This window comes from Anomaloglossus baeobatrachus, chromosome 2 (genome assembly GCF_048569485.1).
Source record: "Anomaloglossus baeobatrachus isolate aAnoBae1 chromosome 2, aAnoBae1.hap1, whole genome shotgun sequence".
Lineage (NCBI taxonomy): Eukaryota > Metazoa > Chordata > Amphibia > Anura > Aromobatidae > Anomaloglossus > Anomaloglossus baeobatrachus.
This window is the reverse complement of record NC_134354.1, coordinates 9,628,622-9,643,033: the sequence shown is the minus strand read 5'-3', so window position 1 is coordinate 9,643,033 and position 14,412 is coordinate 9,628,622. Positions and strand designations below refer to the sequence as shown.

Below are 14,412 nucleotides of genomic sequence, written 5' to 3'. Positions count from 1 at the left end.
GGATGGGGACATTACTACATGATAAGGACCAGGATGGGGACATTACTACAAGAGGGGACCAGGTTTGGGAAATTACTACAAGATGGGGTAGCAATGGAGGGAGGGGGTATAAGATCAGGGCTGGTCAGTTGCAGGGTCGGGCAGGCGGCTCAGACATCCTCACCTTCAGAGGTAACTCTGAAATCAGGGACAGCTAAAACCCCCATAGTCTGAGAGTCAGTCTAGGAGCACCGTTCCCCGTTCCCCCCCATCTATCGAGACACTAGGATGGGAGACAGTACTGCCAGATGAGGGTCAGGATGGGAGAGATAACTACAAAATTTGGGACTAGGATGGGACCATTGCTACAAGATGTTGGCCAGAATTACTGTATGGCGCTAATTGTAAGACTGACCTGCATCTTACAGATGGAAAGTTTTATTAAGATTTACAGCCCAAAAAAATCACAACTACTGTAATATAACCACCTCTAGGAGTATAAGATACAGATAAACCTTCCGTCTATAGGTTATAGCAGGTGATTAATGAACACTGCAGTGATTGCTTTCAGACACTAGGTGGCAGCAGAGTACTGGAGACTTTCTGCAGAGCACACAGGGGGGTAATGAGTGTAATGCTGGAGTGCTGGTCATGTGACTGCTGTGGTTCCTGGTAATAAAAGTTTACACTCTGTATATAGATAGTGGGTGGGGTGTACACAGATCTGCACAAACCTGTATAGTGCAGAGATATTGGGACACAGCAATGTAAACATCATTTTTCAACGATCTGCAATAATTTACAGCAAAATCAGCATCCAGACGTCTGTATTAGATCCCACTGAAAATGGAAAACTGGACGTGACAGCGCAATATGTGGCCCGGTCCATAAAGTACGAGTTGAGCTACATCAGGGGGTATCTCAGTCTATAGCGACTTTCTAACCTACTCTGATCACTGTCAGTGAATGAAAACATTTCCCTTTCCACCCATTTCTGCTGACAGCTGAGGGTTTGTTGGCGTCCAGTCTGGACTGCAGCCTTCCTGCATTTTATCTGTGCTGAATGATACATTGTAACAAACTATAGGAAGGAAATCTATACTGATTCTTTGCTGGATACATTGTACCAAACCCTCAGCTGTGAGAAGTCAGTTCCAGGATGTAAACAATAAAGCTTCCATTCACCTGTTATTATTATTATTGCTTTTGTGTCTTTTGTTTCTTCTTTTTCCCGTTTTGTGGCTTTTTTGTGTTTTTTGCACCAGTCTTGTGTTACTTTGCGCCTGTTTTGACCTCTATTTTCCGCTTGACCTCCTGTTTTTTCTCCACTCACCGTTGTCGGCGCGGTTTTTTTAAATGAATCATGTGTCATTTTTGTTCTAAAAAGTGTAAAAAAAAAAAAATTAAAGCTGTTTCATTATTGCATTTACGCCTTTGTTTAGTTTTTGGTGTTTTCGTCAGTTTCTCATTTGCGCCTTTTCCATCTTTGAATTTGCGCAGTTTTTTTTTTTGGCGGGGTTTATGCGTTTTCCGTTGAATCATCTTTGGAGACTTTTTAAAAAGTTGCTACATTTGTTGCAGCCGCGTTCCGGCCTCCTTCCTCCTGCAGAGACTTTATGGGCAGCCTTTTTTTTGGCAGAATTTTCGCACCACTTTACAAAACGTGCGACCAGTGACGACAAAGACAAAGGCCATTGTTTTACTTTCTGCAAACTTCGTGAGCCTCGATTTTTAAGAATGTGGCTGAGAAAATCCAAAAGACTGGAAAAAGAGAAGTGACATAAAAAAGACACAAATAACAAATTGGGGCCAAACAGAGTTTTTTTTATTTTGTGCAGAGTTGTTGAACCCCTGAGCGCCATTTGGTGCAGAAAAGACAAAACAGAAGTGACAAAAAATAACAATACAAACTATGAATTGGGCACAAAGTGTATTAGGAAGTTGCAGAACTTTTCCGCTTCCTCCTCACTAGGTTGTCATCCTGTTGTTCTAGTCTACTATAAACCTCCATGGCGGGTGAGGGGCGGAGCTGCTGCACTCCTTAGCGGCTGACTTTCCCATGCTCCGCCCCCTGTAGTGAGTGGGGTCTTGGAGGTCACGATTTCCGCTTGCTCCGCAGGTTCAGCAGACTTTCCTTCTTCCGCTCGGTCTCGGGGCCGTACAGAGGGGGGAGCTGGAACGGATCCTTCTTCTGCTCCGGGGTGTTATAGGGACAAACCTTCAGATGTTCAGACATGGAGGCGACGTCAGCGAGCGTCCACTCCTGCACCGGAGAGAAGAGGCTGCTGAAATTCCAGACCTGAAACACACGGAGCGGACAGAGCTATGAAGGGTTAATAAAAATGGCTGTTAGGGGGCTATAGGGCATACCTCATACCTTTCACTATTATATGGTGAAAATCTACGCAAGACTACAATGGGGAGGGGAATTGGCAGAATGGTTGTGGAAAAGGAGTGCAGGGGGAAACAAGCAGCGAGCTCTGCTGTGTTAGGGTAAAAATCAGTACAGAAAAGAGGGAAAGCCAGAGTCATCTAAAGCAGAAAATGAGGCAACTAGTCTTCTCCTACCATAAGCGCTGCGGAATATGTTGGCGCTATAGAAATAAAGATTTATTATTATTATTTTGTTTGTGTCTCCATGGTTACAGACTACAATCTGATTCCGTAGTCAGACTTGTTTCCATCTGGTAAATTCACACGCTGCAGATCTGATGCAGAAATTTCTGCCTCGGTTCTCGCCTATCTGCACCGGGAGAAGAACTGGTACAGATGGAAGAGCACAGGACTGCGGAATGAGGCAGAATGACCCCATGTTTGTTTCCCGCCTCTTTCCATAACCATAACTGCTAACACTGCCGTTCCTCTGGGGAGTGGCCTGTACAGGGTGGACCACCCAGTAGTAAAATGGACCAATCAGACCTTAGCATCCTCTCCAGGGGCATGGTCTGCATCTACAGTACTTATATTGTGTAACCCACCTTCTTCCGGCATCTCCATGAAGTTCCTCCATGTGAGTACGTCTTCTTCTCCCACCACAGATGGACCATCCCCCTCTCCTGTAACAACGAGGCGCAGATATCTCTCATGAGGGACGACACCTGTGAGAGCTGACACAGGCTGAAGCTGTCCAGGAAGCCGGCGATGTGCTGCAGGACCTCCAGCGGCAGGTTACTCAGAGAGTCCTTGCTCTTCCCTCGGTGGCTTCTGGACAGATTGGGTCTTACACCTTCATATAAAGCCTCATCCACCAGAGGTTTTATGGCAAACGTCTTCATGTGTTTACTGTAGATGACCTGCGATCTTGGTCCTGCCGCCTGAATCCTATTTCGTAAGAACGTGCAACCCAAGTAGGAAAGCGGACAACGCTGTTGGAACCAGCCATCGAGGCAGGACTGTATGTCCGAGTGGACATTCCGGAAATGTGACGCAAACTCATCCCGGCGAAAGAAGAGGTTACAGGAGAAGGTGAAGGAGGAGTTGGACTTGTTGTGTCTCGTGCTCACACACTCGCTCTCCACATCCAAGTACAGACCCAAACGTCTCATGTTCTTCTCGGCCAGAAGATCTAGTAGAACCGTCTTGTTGGTGAAAGGATCAGATCCAAAGTCGTAGGTCTGGGTGCCTAAGTCAATGAGCAAGCCATCGAGCGCCTTCATCTTAGACACATTGTGACCCCTCACCTCCCTCTCGAGAGCCACTAATAAAGTAGTGTTAATAGTTTCGGTCAGTGGCAACTTATCTACTGGGATTCCCAGGTCGGAGGTGTCCACCAGTTTCTCAGCTTTCTCCTTCTTGCAGCGGTCATCCCCAAGTTTTGCCCTTCTTCCGCAGTAGCTGATAGGTACCTTGAAGGTGTTGACGGTCTTCACTTCTTGGGCTTCCAGTTTGCCATAAACAAAGTCCTTCTCTTTGGGGGTGCAGGCAGCAATCTGTCCGAATCTGATCAGCATGCTACCGTGGTGCACCAGGTACATGTTGAAACTCCCACAATCCACCTCAGTTTTCAATCTTTCCAGGACGCCCTCTTGCCATGGAGCAAACCCCGTCTTCTCGAGATCGGCCATCGACAGCTTTGGGGCTTCTTCTGCTTTTTTGCCTTTGTTTGGTTCTTGTTTTTTCTCGGTTTCTACTTCGGGTTTGTTGCTGGGTGTTTTGCTGGTATCAGGGAGGTTGCTGCTAGTCGAGCCAGTACCGGCCTGCAGACGCTTGGCCGCATTCATCTCTTTGCTAAATATAGTGTCCCACATTTTGAATTTCTCTAAATCCAAGCCATCCTGTCCCCGGGCCAAGGCCTCTCGCTCATACTGAGTCAAGCCAACCATCTGCCCATTGTCCACGTTCTCAGGATCTGTCCCCCCGACTGCCCCCTTCTCCTGCTCCGGCTCAGATGGACCTAAAATGATAGTGTCTTTTGGATCCTCAGAGAGTTCTGGATAAAGTTCGGCCATTTTTAGGGAGCTAAAGAGAATCTTCTGGTCTCTTAATGTCAGGGCCACGTCCAAACATTCGTCTCCAACCTCGTCCTGCAGGAGGTTCTTGTAAAGTGCCTGGGGCTTTTTGATCGTCGGCCAGCGGTTCCAGTCCATGGAGCAGCAGACCACGCTTGCCGGACAGACCTTCAAATGCTTGGCCTGCTTGCATCGGGACATTGAAAAAGGGCAGCCAAATACAGAGTTCAGGCAGGGCACCCACTCGTTTGGGCACAGAAGACGATGTTCCTCCTCTTTGCACATGTGGAAGGCGGCACCGCAGTGCAGCTTGCAGCTGATTACCACACAGGAGACACCAGTATTTATGGGAGCATTGCAGCGCTTGTTGAAGCAGTTCTGGCAGTGCCGATGCTGTCCTGGTGGAGGCCGCTGGGTCCTTCCCTAAGGGTCATTAAAACATAAGAACAAAAATCAAATATATAACAATTACTATATAAAATAACACATACTAGAAAGAAGCAGCAGCATGGAAGACTGTATACAGTTGTACTGAACAATGGAGCTGTGAATCCAGCATTGGAGTGTGATAAAACACTAGAAAGCTGCATCATGGAAGACAATATTCACCAGCATGGATGACATTATACAGCAGGACTAAGCAGTGTAGCTGTGAATCCAGCACTATGTGAGATAAAACGATTACTAGAAAGCTGAACCATGGAAACTAGTAAACAGTAGTAGTGAGCAGTGTAGCTGTGAATCCAGCACTATGTAAGATAAAACACTTACTAGAAAGCTGAGCTATGGAGAATAGTAAACAGTAGTAGTGAGCAGTGTAGCTGTAAATCCAGCGCTATGTGAGATAAAACACTTACTAGAAAGCTGAGCTATGGAGACTAGTAAACAGTAGTAGTAACCAGGGTAGCTGTGAATCCAGCACTGGAGTGTGATAAAACACTTACTAGAAAGCTGAGCTATGGAGACTAGTAAACAGTAGTAGTAAGCAGTCTAGCTGTGAATCCAGCACTATATCAGATAAAACCCGAACTGTAAAGATCGGGGATCGTACCGATCACGTAGTGAACGTGTACACGATCCCGAGCTTTCCTGGGAAGCTCGTGTTACAGTTCGGGTTCAGGGGCTGTAAAAAAAAAGCACATTATTAAAAAACATTATGATCATACTTACAGGTCCCGCGACACGTTCTGCAGACTGTCTCCCGGCCGCGTCTGCTTCCGAGGCCGATCATTGCTGTGCCCCTGGGTTAAAGGACCTTCCGTGATGTCATGGTCATGTGACCAGTCAGGTGCGAATGTTGTATTACCTCGTTGGTTACAGACTGGTCACATGACTATGACGTCATCAAAGGTCCTGTTAATGATTGTCACTGTGCGAGTGTCGCATTGCATCACGGCGCACAATCTTCCGACAGGCGCGGGTCAGCTGCATGTATTTCCATGCATCTGAGGCACTCCTGTCCTGAGAGCGTCAGGCTTTGCGGGGTGATGCAATGCAAGATGAAAGTGCAATCATACCCTCACTGTCAGCTCTGCTTCTCACTCTGCACAGAGCGATGTAGCAGAGCTGACAATGCTCTCTCTGCTTCTCAATTTGTATAGACCGAAAGCCTCACACCAGAAGGGACCAGTGATGGAGACGTTCTTAGCCGGAAGTCTCACAAAGGAGGAAACCAGCGATGGAGAGGTCCATGGCCGAAACCCTCATACTGGACGAAACCAGCAACGGAGACGTCCACTGCCAAAAGACTACAATCATTGCTGCAAGGGGTTAAAAAAAAAAATCAACATTTTAGCTATGGTTTATTCATCTAATTACTTTTGAGCCCCTGAAATGAGGAGACTTTGTAGAAAAATGGCCTAAGAACAAAGAGAAAAACAAGTAGCACTCACCATCCAGGGTACAGTGTATTTGTCAAAGCCAAAACACTCACCTTGCACTCACCTTACACTCACCCAGCAGGCACCCTACACTCAATCTGCACTTACCCTGCAGGCACCCTACACTCACCCTATAGGCCTACAGGCACTCTACACTCACCCTGCAGGTACCCTACACTCAATCTGCACTTATCCTGCAGGCACCCTACACTCACCCTATACTCAGCCTACAGGCACTCTACACTCACCCTGCACTCATCTTGCACTCACATAGCAGCATGCATTTTTCAGGCACCCTGCATGCACCCTATACTCACCCTGCCCTCACTCTGCATGCATCCTACAGTCACCCTGCACTCACTCTGCACTCATCCTGCATGCACCCTGCACTCACTCTGCATGCATCCTACAGTCACCCTGTACTCATCCTGCATGCACCCTGCACTCCCTCTGCACTTATCCTGCACGCACCCTGCACTCACCCTGCACTCACCCTGCACTCACCCTGCACTCACCCTGCACTCACTCTGCACTCACACTGTACGCACTCTGCCTCCTCCCTTGATGTTTTAGCTTGGACACATACACTGTATCCCTGGAGGGTGAGTGCTGCTTGTTTTTCTCTTTGCCTCGATTTCCTGCAGACTGAGCATCGGCTTAATGTACATTAAATTGTCTTCAGGTAGCAGCGGAAAAACTACTGCTTCTTAATTTTTTATAAAAATGTCTGCGATCCCTGACCATATCACAGGAATGTTTTCGTTCAACCCCTTTAATTAAACCTGAAAGTCTCCACTTCTTTACATCTCAATTGTTTCACTTTAAACCAAAAATAGCGGCCTGCAGAGCTGAAATCACAACGATTCAGTCACTGTCCAAATATTTCTGATCCTCACTATATAAACCTGTGGACATCGCTGGATGATGGGTGTTGTGGTGCTGATGCTGGGGGTGGCGCTCACCATGGTCACTCAGTCTTCACCTCCAATCAGGGGTTATTCAGATCTCATCTGTGAACAGAGAAATATACAATAAGATAATGAAATGGGCTCAGGAGCTGATAACACGTCCGGTGAATAACACCATGTCCTAGAATCCTGAATGTTACCCCAAATATCTCTGAGCTGGTGGGTGGAGATGAACTGCTCTGATACCTCCCATACACAAACATGGGGGATTCCTGCTCTCCTGTTTGTACATGTATGCAGCACATGTTCAGAGCAGCAGCATGGAGGACATTATACAGCAGCATGGAGGACATTATACAGCAGCATGGAAGACATTATACAGCAGCATGGAGGACATTATACAGCAGCATGGAGGAGATTATACAGCAGAATATAGGACATTATACAGCAGCATGGAAGACATTATACAGCAGCATGGAAGACATTATACAGCAGCATGGAGGACATTATACAGCAGCATGGAGGAGATTATACAGCAGCATGGAGGACATTATACAGCAGCATGGAAGACATTATACAGCAGCATGGAGGACATTATACAGCAGCATGGGGGAAATTATACAGCAGCATGGAGGACATTATACAGCAGCATAGAGGACATTATACAGCAGCATGGAAGACATACAGCAGCATGGAGGACATTATACAGCAGCATGGAGGAGATTATACAGGAGCATGGAACACATTATACAGCAGCATGGAGGACATTATACAGCAGCATGGAGGAAATTATACAGGAGCATGGAACACATTATACAGCAGCATGGAGGAGATTATACAGCAGCATGGAGGACATTATACAGCAGCATGGAGGACATTATACAGCAGCATGGAGGACATTATACAGCAGCATGGAAGACATTATACAGCAGCACTGGGCAGTGTAGATGTGTATCCAGCTATGAGATGAGACAAACACTTACTAGAAAGCAGGTGGGAGGACATTATACAGCAGAACTGAGCGGTGTAGATGTGTATCCAGCTATGAGATGAGACAAACTGGCTGAGATAAGACATTTTAGAAAGCAGCATCATTAATTTATAAAACAGAACTAAGTAGTGTAAGGGTAAATAAAGGTCTGCGGTGAGATAAAACACTTACTAGAAGTAGCAGCAGCATGGAGAACAGTATACAGCAGTATAGTGCAGTGTAGATGAAAAATCAAACACTACACTGCAGATGAGAACACTCAATCGCCTAAATGTTGCAGTCGTTGTGTCGTCCTGTGTGATTATCTCCTCACATGAGGAAACTGCAGGATTTTCCACTTATTTCATAAATAGAATTTATTGTAAAGCAAATAATAAAAATGTAAATGAGATAAATGAAAAAGAACCCGGATCACAATTAGAGAACACTTTCAGATTCCTGCAGGTTATTGGTGTTAATCTGCAGCTGGTGCTACTTCCTTATTATCTGACAAACCCTGTGTAACTGGCGCCGAACTTTCCAGTTTGCACTGACTTTGCCGTTCCAAAGTGACAGAAACCCTCCGGCAGCAGGTTGTCCAGATGAAGGCCAAAGGGGTGACCCTATCAGCCATAGCAAGAGAAGTTGGTCATTCCAAGTCTGTGATTTTAAGAATATTGCATGTTTACAATATCACAAACTCTTTCAAGTCCCCCAAGAAGGCTGGTCGCCCTCGAAAGACAAATGCAGGAGAGGACAGGATAATGCGTCTCCATGAGTAATTGTTTCCACACTGCAGCTGGAATTGCCGTCAGTTCAGCACTGAACAGGGTAAGGACCTGTCTCATACAGTGTCACGACATGTAAGAGCATTTGGACTGAAAGCCCACTCTGCAGTGACCAAACCTCTCATTAGCAGAAAGAATCACAAGGCTAGACTCCCCTTTGGTGAGGAACATGTGTGGACAGAGGAGAAGTGGCCACACGCCATTTTAGTGATGAAAGCAAGATTAATTTATTTGGGTCTGATGGGAAACATTATGTTCATCAACAAATTGGGGAAAGCTGAAGCCAAAGTGTGTTAAGAAGTCAGTGAGCGGTGGAGGAAGGGCCATGGTTTGGGGGATGTTTTCTGCAGCAGGAGTTGGACCTCTTATACAGCTACATGGCAGAGTGAATGCAAGTGCGGATCAGAACCTTCTTCACAACACGCGGCTCCATACTTGTGTCTATCACTCTATCAGCAGCAATTTCCATGCAGGGCAATGTCCCCTGTCACACAGCAAAACAGGTAAAGCAGCTTCTGGAAACAATGAAATGGCCACAGCCCAGAGTCCTGATCTAAACCCAATAGAAAACCTCTGGAAAATCCTTGGTGACAAAGTTATGGCCAAGAAACCCACAACAGTCAAAGAACTGTGGATAAGACTGGAAGAAGAATGGGCCAAAATTCCATCAGAGCAGTGTAAGGGACTAGTGATGTCCTGTGGAGGAGACTGGAAGAAGAGTGGGCCAAAATCCCCCCAGAGCAGTGTGAGAGACCAGTGATGTCCTGCGGAAGAGACTGGAAGAAGAGTGGGCCAAAATCCCCCCAGAGCAGTGTGAGGGACTAGTGATGTTCTGTGGAAGAGACTGGAAGAAGAGTGGGCCAAAATCCCCCCAGAGCATTGTGAGAGACTAGTGATGTCCTGTGGAAGAGACTGGAAGAAGAGTGGGCCAAAATCCCCCCAGAGCAGTGTGAGAGACTAGTGATGTTCTGTGGAAGAGACTGGAAGAAGAATGGGCCAAAATCCCCCCAGAGCAGTGTAAGGGACTAGTGATGTCCTGTGGAGGAGACTGGAAGAAGAGTGGGCCAAAATCCCCCCAGAGCAGTGTGAGAGACCAGTGATGTCCTGCGGAAGAGACTGGAAGAAGAGTGGGCCAAAATCCCCCCAGAGCAGTGTGAGAGACTAGTGATGTCCTGTGGAAGAGACTGGAAGAAGAATGGACCAAAATCCCCCCAGAGCAGTGTGAGAGACTAGTGATGTCCTGTGGAAGAGACTGGAAGACGAGTGGGCCAAAATCCCCCCAGAGCAGTGTGAGAGACCAGTGATGTCCTGCGGAAGAGACTGGAAGAAGAGTGGGCCAAAATCCCCCCAGAGCAGTGTGAGGGACTAGTGATGTTCTGTGGAAGAGACTGGAAGAAGAGTGGGCCAAAATCCCCCCAGAGCAGTGTGAGAGACTAGTGATGTCCTGTGGAGAGACTGGAAGAAGAGTGGGCCAAAATCCCCCCAGAGGAGTGTGAGGGACTAGTGATGTCCTGTGGAAGAGACTGGGAGAAGAGTGGGCCAAAATTCCATCAGAGCAGTGTAAGGGACTAGTGATGTCCTGTGGAGGAGACTGGAAGAACAGTGGGCCAAAATCCCCCCAGAGCAGTGTGAGAGACCAGTGATGTCCTGCGGAAGAGACTGGAAGAAGAGTGGACCAAAATCCCCCCAGAGCAGTGTGAGAGATTGGTGATGTCCTGTGGAAGAGACTGGAAGAAGAATGGACCAAAATCCTCCCAGAGCAGTGTGAGAGACTAGTGATGTCCTGTGGAAGAGACTGGAAGAAGAGTGGACCAAAATCCCCCCAGAGCAATGTGAGAGACTAGTGATGTCCTGTGGAAGAGACTGGAAGAAGAGTGGACCAAAATCCCCCCAGAGCAGTGTGAGAGACTAGTGATGTCCTGTGGAAGAGACTGGAAGAAGAGTGGACCAAAATCCCCCCAGAGCAGTGTGAGAGACTAGTGATGTCCTGTGGAAGAGACTGGAAGAAGAGTGGACCAAAATCCCCCCAGAGCAGTGTGAGGAACTAGTGATGTCCTGTGGAAGAGACTGGAAGAAGTGTGGGCCAAAATCCCCCCAGAGCAGTGTGAGGGACTAGTGATGTCCTGTGGCCGCAGATGAAGTCATTCCCAGCGACGGCCGGTGCATGTCCTACTGACTGTGACTGTTCTTACCTGCAGAATATTTACTGATCACCTCTCTACAGTCATTGCTGCTCTCTATCAGAATCACATTCTCAGCATAATAAAGGGTTTATGGTGATAAATTCTGGATCTTTCGTAAAACCCTGTTCTAGTGGCACGGTGCGCCCCTTACCCTGATCTAGTGGCACGGTGCGCCCCTTACCCTGCTCTAGTGGCACGGTGCGCCCCTTACCCTGCTCTAGAGGCACGGTGCGCCCCTTACCCTGCTCTAGAGGCACGGTGCTCCCTTATCCTGCTCTAGTGGCACGGAGCGCCCCTTACCCTGCTCTAGTGGCACGGAGCGCCCCTTACCTTGCTCTAGTGGCACGGAGCGCCCCTTACCTTGATCTAGTGGCATGGTGCACCCCTTACCCTGCTCTAGTGGCATGGTGCGTCCCTTACCCTGCTCTAGTGGCATGGTGCACCCCTTACCCTGGTCTAGAGGCACGGTGCACCCCTTACCCTGCTCTAGAGGCACGGTGCACCCCTTACCCTGCTCTAGAGGCACGGTGCACCCCTTACCTTGCTCTAGTGGCATGGTGCACCCCTTACCCTGCTCTAGTGGCACGGTGCACGCCTTACCCTGCTCTAGTAGCATGGTGCACCCCTTACCCTGCTCTAGTGGCACGGTGCGCCCCTTACCCTGCTCTAGTGGCACGGTGCACGCCTTACCCTGCTCTAGTGGCACGGTGCACCCCTTACCCTGCTCTAGTGGCACGGTGCACGCCTTACCCTGCTCTAGTAGCATGGTGCACCCCTTACCCTGCTCTAGTGGCATGGTGCACCCCTTACACAAAACCTTCACATGATCAAAGGAGATTACATTATTTCTGAAAAAAGCAACTGATCATAGATTGGTCTCTAATTTTCATCTCCAGTGTAGAGTGAAAAAGTAGTTACTAAAAGCAGCAGCTGCATGAAGGACATTACACAGCAGTACTGAGCTGTGTATTCAGCACTGTGATGTGATAAAACATTTACTAGAAGGCGGCAGTGAGAAGTGTAGCTGTGAATCCAGCTCTGTGATGAGACACAGTAATGAACTTATAAGAAAGCAGCAGCATGGAGGACATTACACAGCAGTACTGAGCCGTGCAGCTGAGGATGCAACTTACTAGGAGCAGCAGCATGGAGGACATTACACAGTAGTACTGAGCCGTGCAGCTGAGGAGGCAACTTACTAGGAGCAGCAGCATGGAGGACATTACACAGCAGTACTGATCCGTGCAGCTGAGGAGGAAACTTACTAGGAGGAGCAGCATGGAGGACATTACACAGCAGTACTGAGCGGTGCGGCTGAGGAGGCAACTTACTAGGAGCAGCAGCATGGAGATAAGTAGCTACAGCCACATACAGCCCCCAACAAGCAGCCAATGCCATTAAGAAAAAGTCCTGGAGGTGATGATCCGGCCCCACAAAGCCCTGATCTCACATCATTCATCTGTCTGGGGTCAAGAGACAGAAGAATCCGCAGAGGAGTCATACACAGAAGATCGGGGTCAGATCTCTAAAATTTTTGGAAAAACCTCCTGCCGAGCTCCTCCCTAACCTGTGTACAAGTGACGAGAAGAAGTGATGGAGACGATGACAGGTGGTCACTGAATACTGAGGACGAAGGAGATGGCGATCACTGAATACTGAGGATGAAGGAGATGGCGGTCACTGAATACTGAGGACGGAGGAGACGGGCGATCACTGAATACTGAGGAGACAGGTGATCACGGAATACTGAGGATGAAGGAGACAGGTGATCACCGAATACTGAGGATGAAGGAGACAGGCGGTCACTGAATACTGAGGACGGAGGAAACAGGTGATCACCGAATACTGAGGACAGAGGAGATGGGCGGTCACTGAATACTGAGGACAGAGGAGACGGGCGGTCACCGAATACTGAGGACGGAGGAGACGGGCGGTCACCGAATACTGAGGACGGAGGAGACGGGCGGTCACCGAATACTGAGGACGGAGGAGACGGGCGGTCACCGAATACTGAGGATGGAGGGGACGGGCGGTCACTGAATACTAAGGATGGAGGAGACGGGCGGTCACTGAATACTGAGGAGACAGGTGATCACCGAATACTGAGGATGAAGGAGACAGGCGGTCACTGAATACTGAGGACGGAAGAGACGGGCGGTCACTGAATACTGAGGACGGAAGAGACGGGCGGTCACTGAATACTGAGGATGGAGGAGACGGGCGGTCACTGAATACTGAGGATGGAGGAGACGGGCAGTCACTGAATACTGAGGATGGAGGAGACGGGCGGTCACTGAATACTGAGGACGGAGGAGACTGGCAGTCACTGAATACTGAGGACGGAGGAGACGGGCGGTCACTGAATACTGAGGATGGAGGAGACGGGCGGTCACTGAATACTGACGATGGAGGAGACGGGCGGTCACTGAATACTGAGGACAGAGGAGACGGGCAGTCACTGAATACTGAGGACGGAGGAGACTGATGCTGAAGAGACAGGTCATAACCTTAGAAGAAGCTTTAAAATTTATTTTTTTAATTCCCTCTGCATCTTATTTGATTCCACACCTGCTCAGACTTTTGCCCAGTGCTGAATAGTCTTTTGTATCTTCATGGTATACATGTATATATATTATGTGCTATGACCATGGTGCCCTCTGTACCCTTGATCGTCCATCCTGTGCCCTCCTTTCTGGGCTGCGGCCCCTTCCCCACTGTGTTCTCTGCGGTTGGTGCCCCCTATGATGTCCCCTTTCCCGCAGTCTCCTCTCGGCCTCCTCACCTGTTTCTGGTGACTTTTCGGCCTCTTGTCCTCCGTGTGGAGGCTGTGCAGGCGCTCGCCGTGTGGCACAGGATGGGTCATGTGGCTCTATATAAATAGTCGCCTCTGGTCAGCATGTGCCATCTCCGCTTACACGTCTGCTGCTTCCATTAACCCCCTCCTGACAGCGGCCCCCTTGTACGAGGCTCATTTATTTGCTGGATGAGGTGTGGTGCTAAACATCCATTTTCCCATAAAAAAAAAAAATAATAATTTTATCATAATATAAATATTATATATATATTTAGTTCTAAAATAGATATTTTTTATAATTAGCTGGAAAAATATACAATATATATTTTTTAACCCTGCTAGCTAATAAAAAAAAATATAAAATATTTTAAACTGTAATATTTGACTTTATTAGATTTCATTAATTATTTTTTTTATTCCAGATCAAGAAAACTATTCCAGCTTTTCTGATTTTCAGCATTT

The 14,412-nt window shown here is 48.0% G+C and overlaps 1 protein-coding gene across 4 annotated transcripts; it reads right to left on the bottom strand.

Moving 5' to 3' along the window:
- Positions 1-1,782: 1,782 nt before the first annotated feature.
- Positions 1,783-14,055, bottom strand: FBXO40 (F-box protein 40). 4 transcript variants are annotated; one of them, XM_075334860.1, is made up of 4 exons: positions 13,939-14,055; positions 7,204-7,317; positions 2,958-4,850; positions 1,783-2,278 (listed from the first exon to the last, which is right to left on the bottom strand). In XM_075334860.1, exons 2-4 carry the CDS (start codon positions 7,270-7,272, stop codon positions 2,075-2,077), a joined length of 2,166 nt encoding a protein of 721 aa, XP_075190975.1. In that variant the 5' UTR covers positions 7,273-7,317; positions 13,939-14,055; the 3' UTR covers positions 1,783-2,074. The 4 variants fall into 4 exon arrangements, with proteins under 4 accessions (XP_075190975.1, XP_075190976.1, XP_075190977.1 ...); XM_075334861.1 differs by having other exon boundaries at positions 7,213-7,317; XM_075334862.1 differs by having other exon boundaries at positions 7,270-7,317; positions 13,939-14,052.
- Between the last annotated feature and the right edge of the window lie 357 nt (positions 14,056-14,412).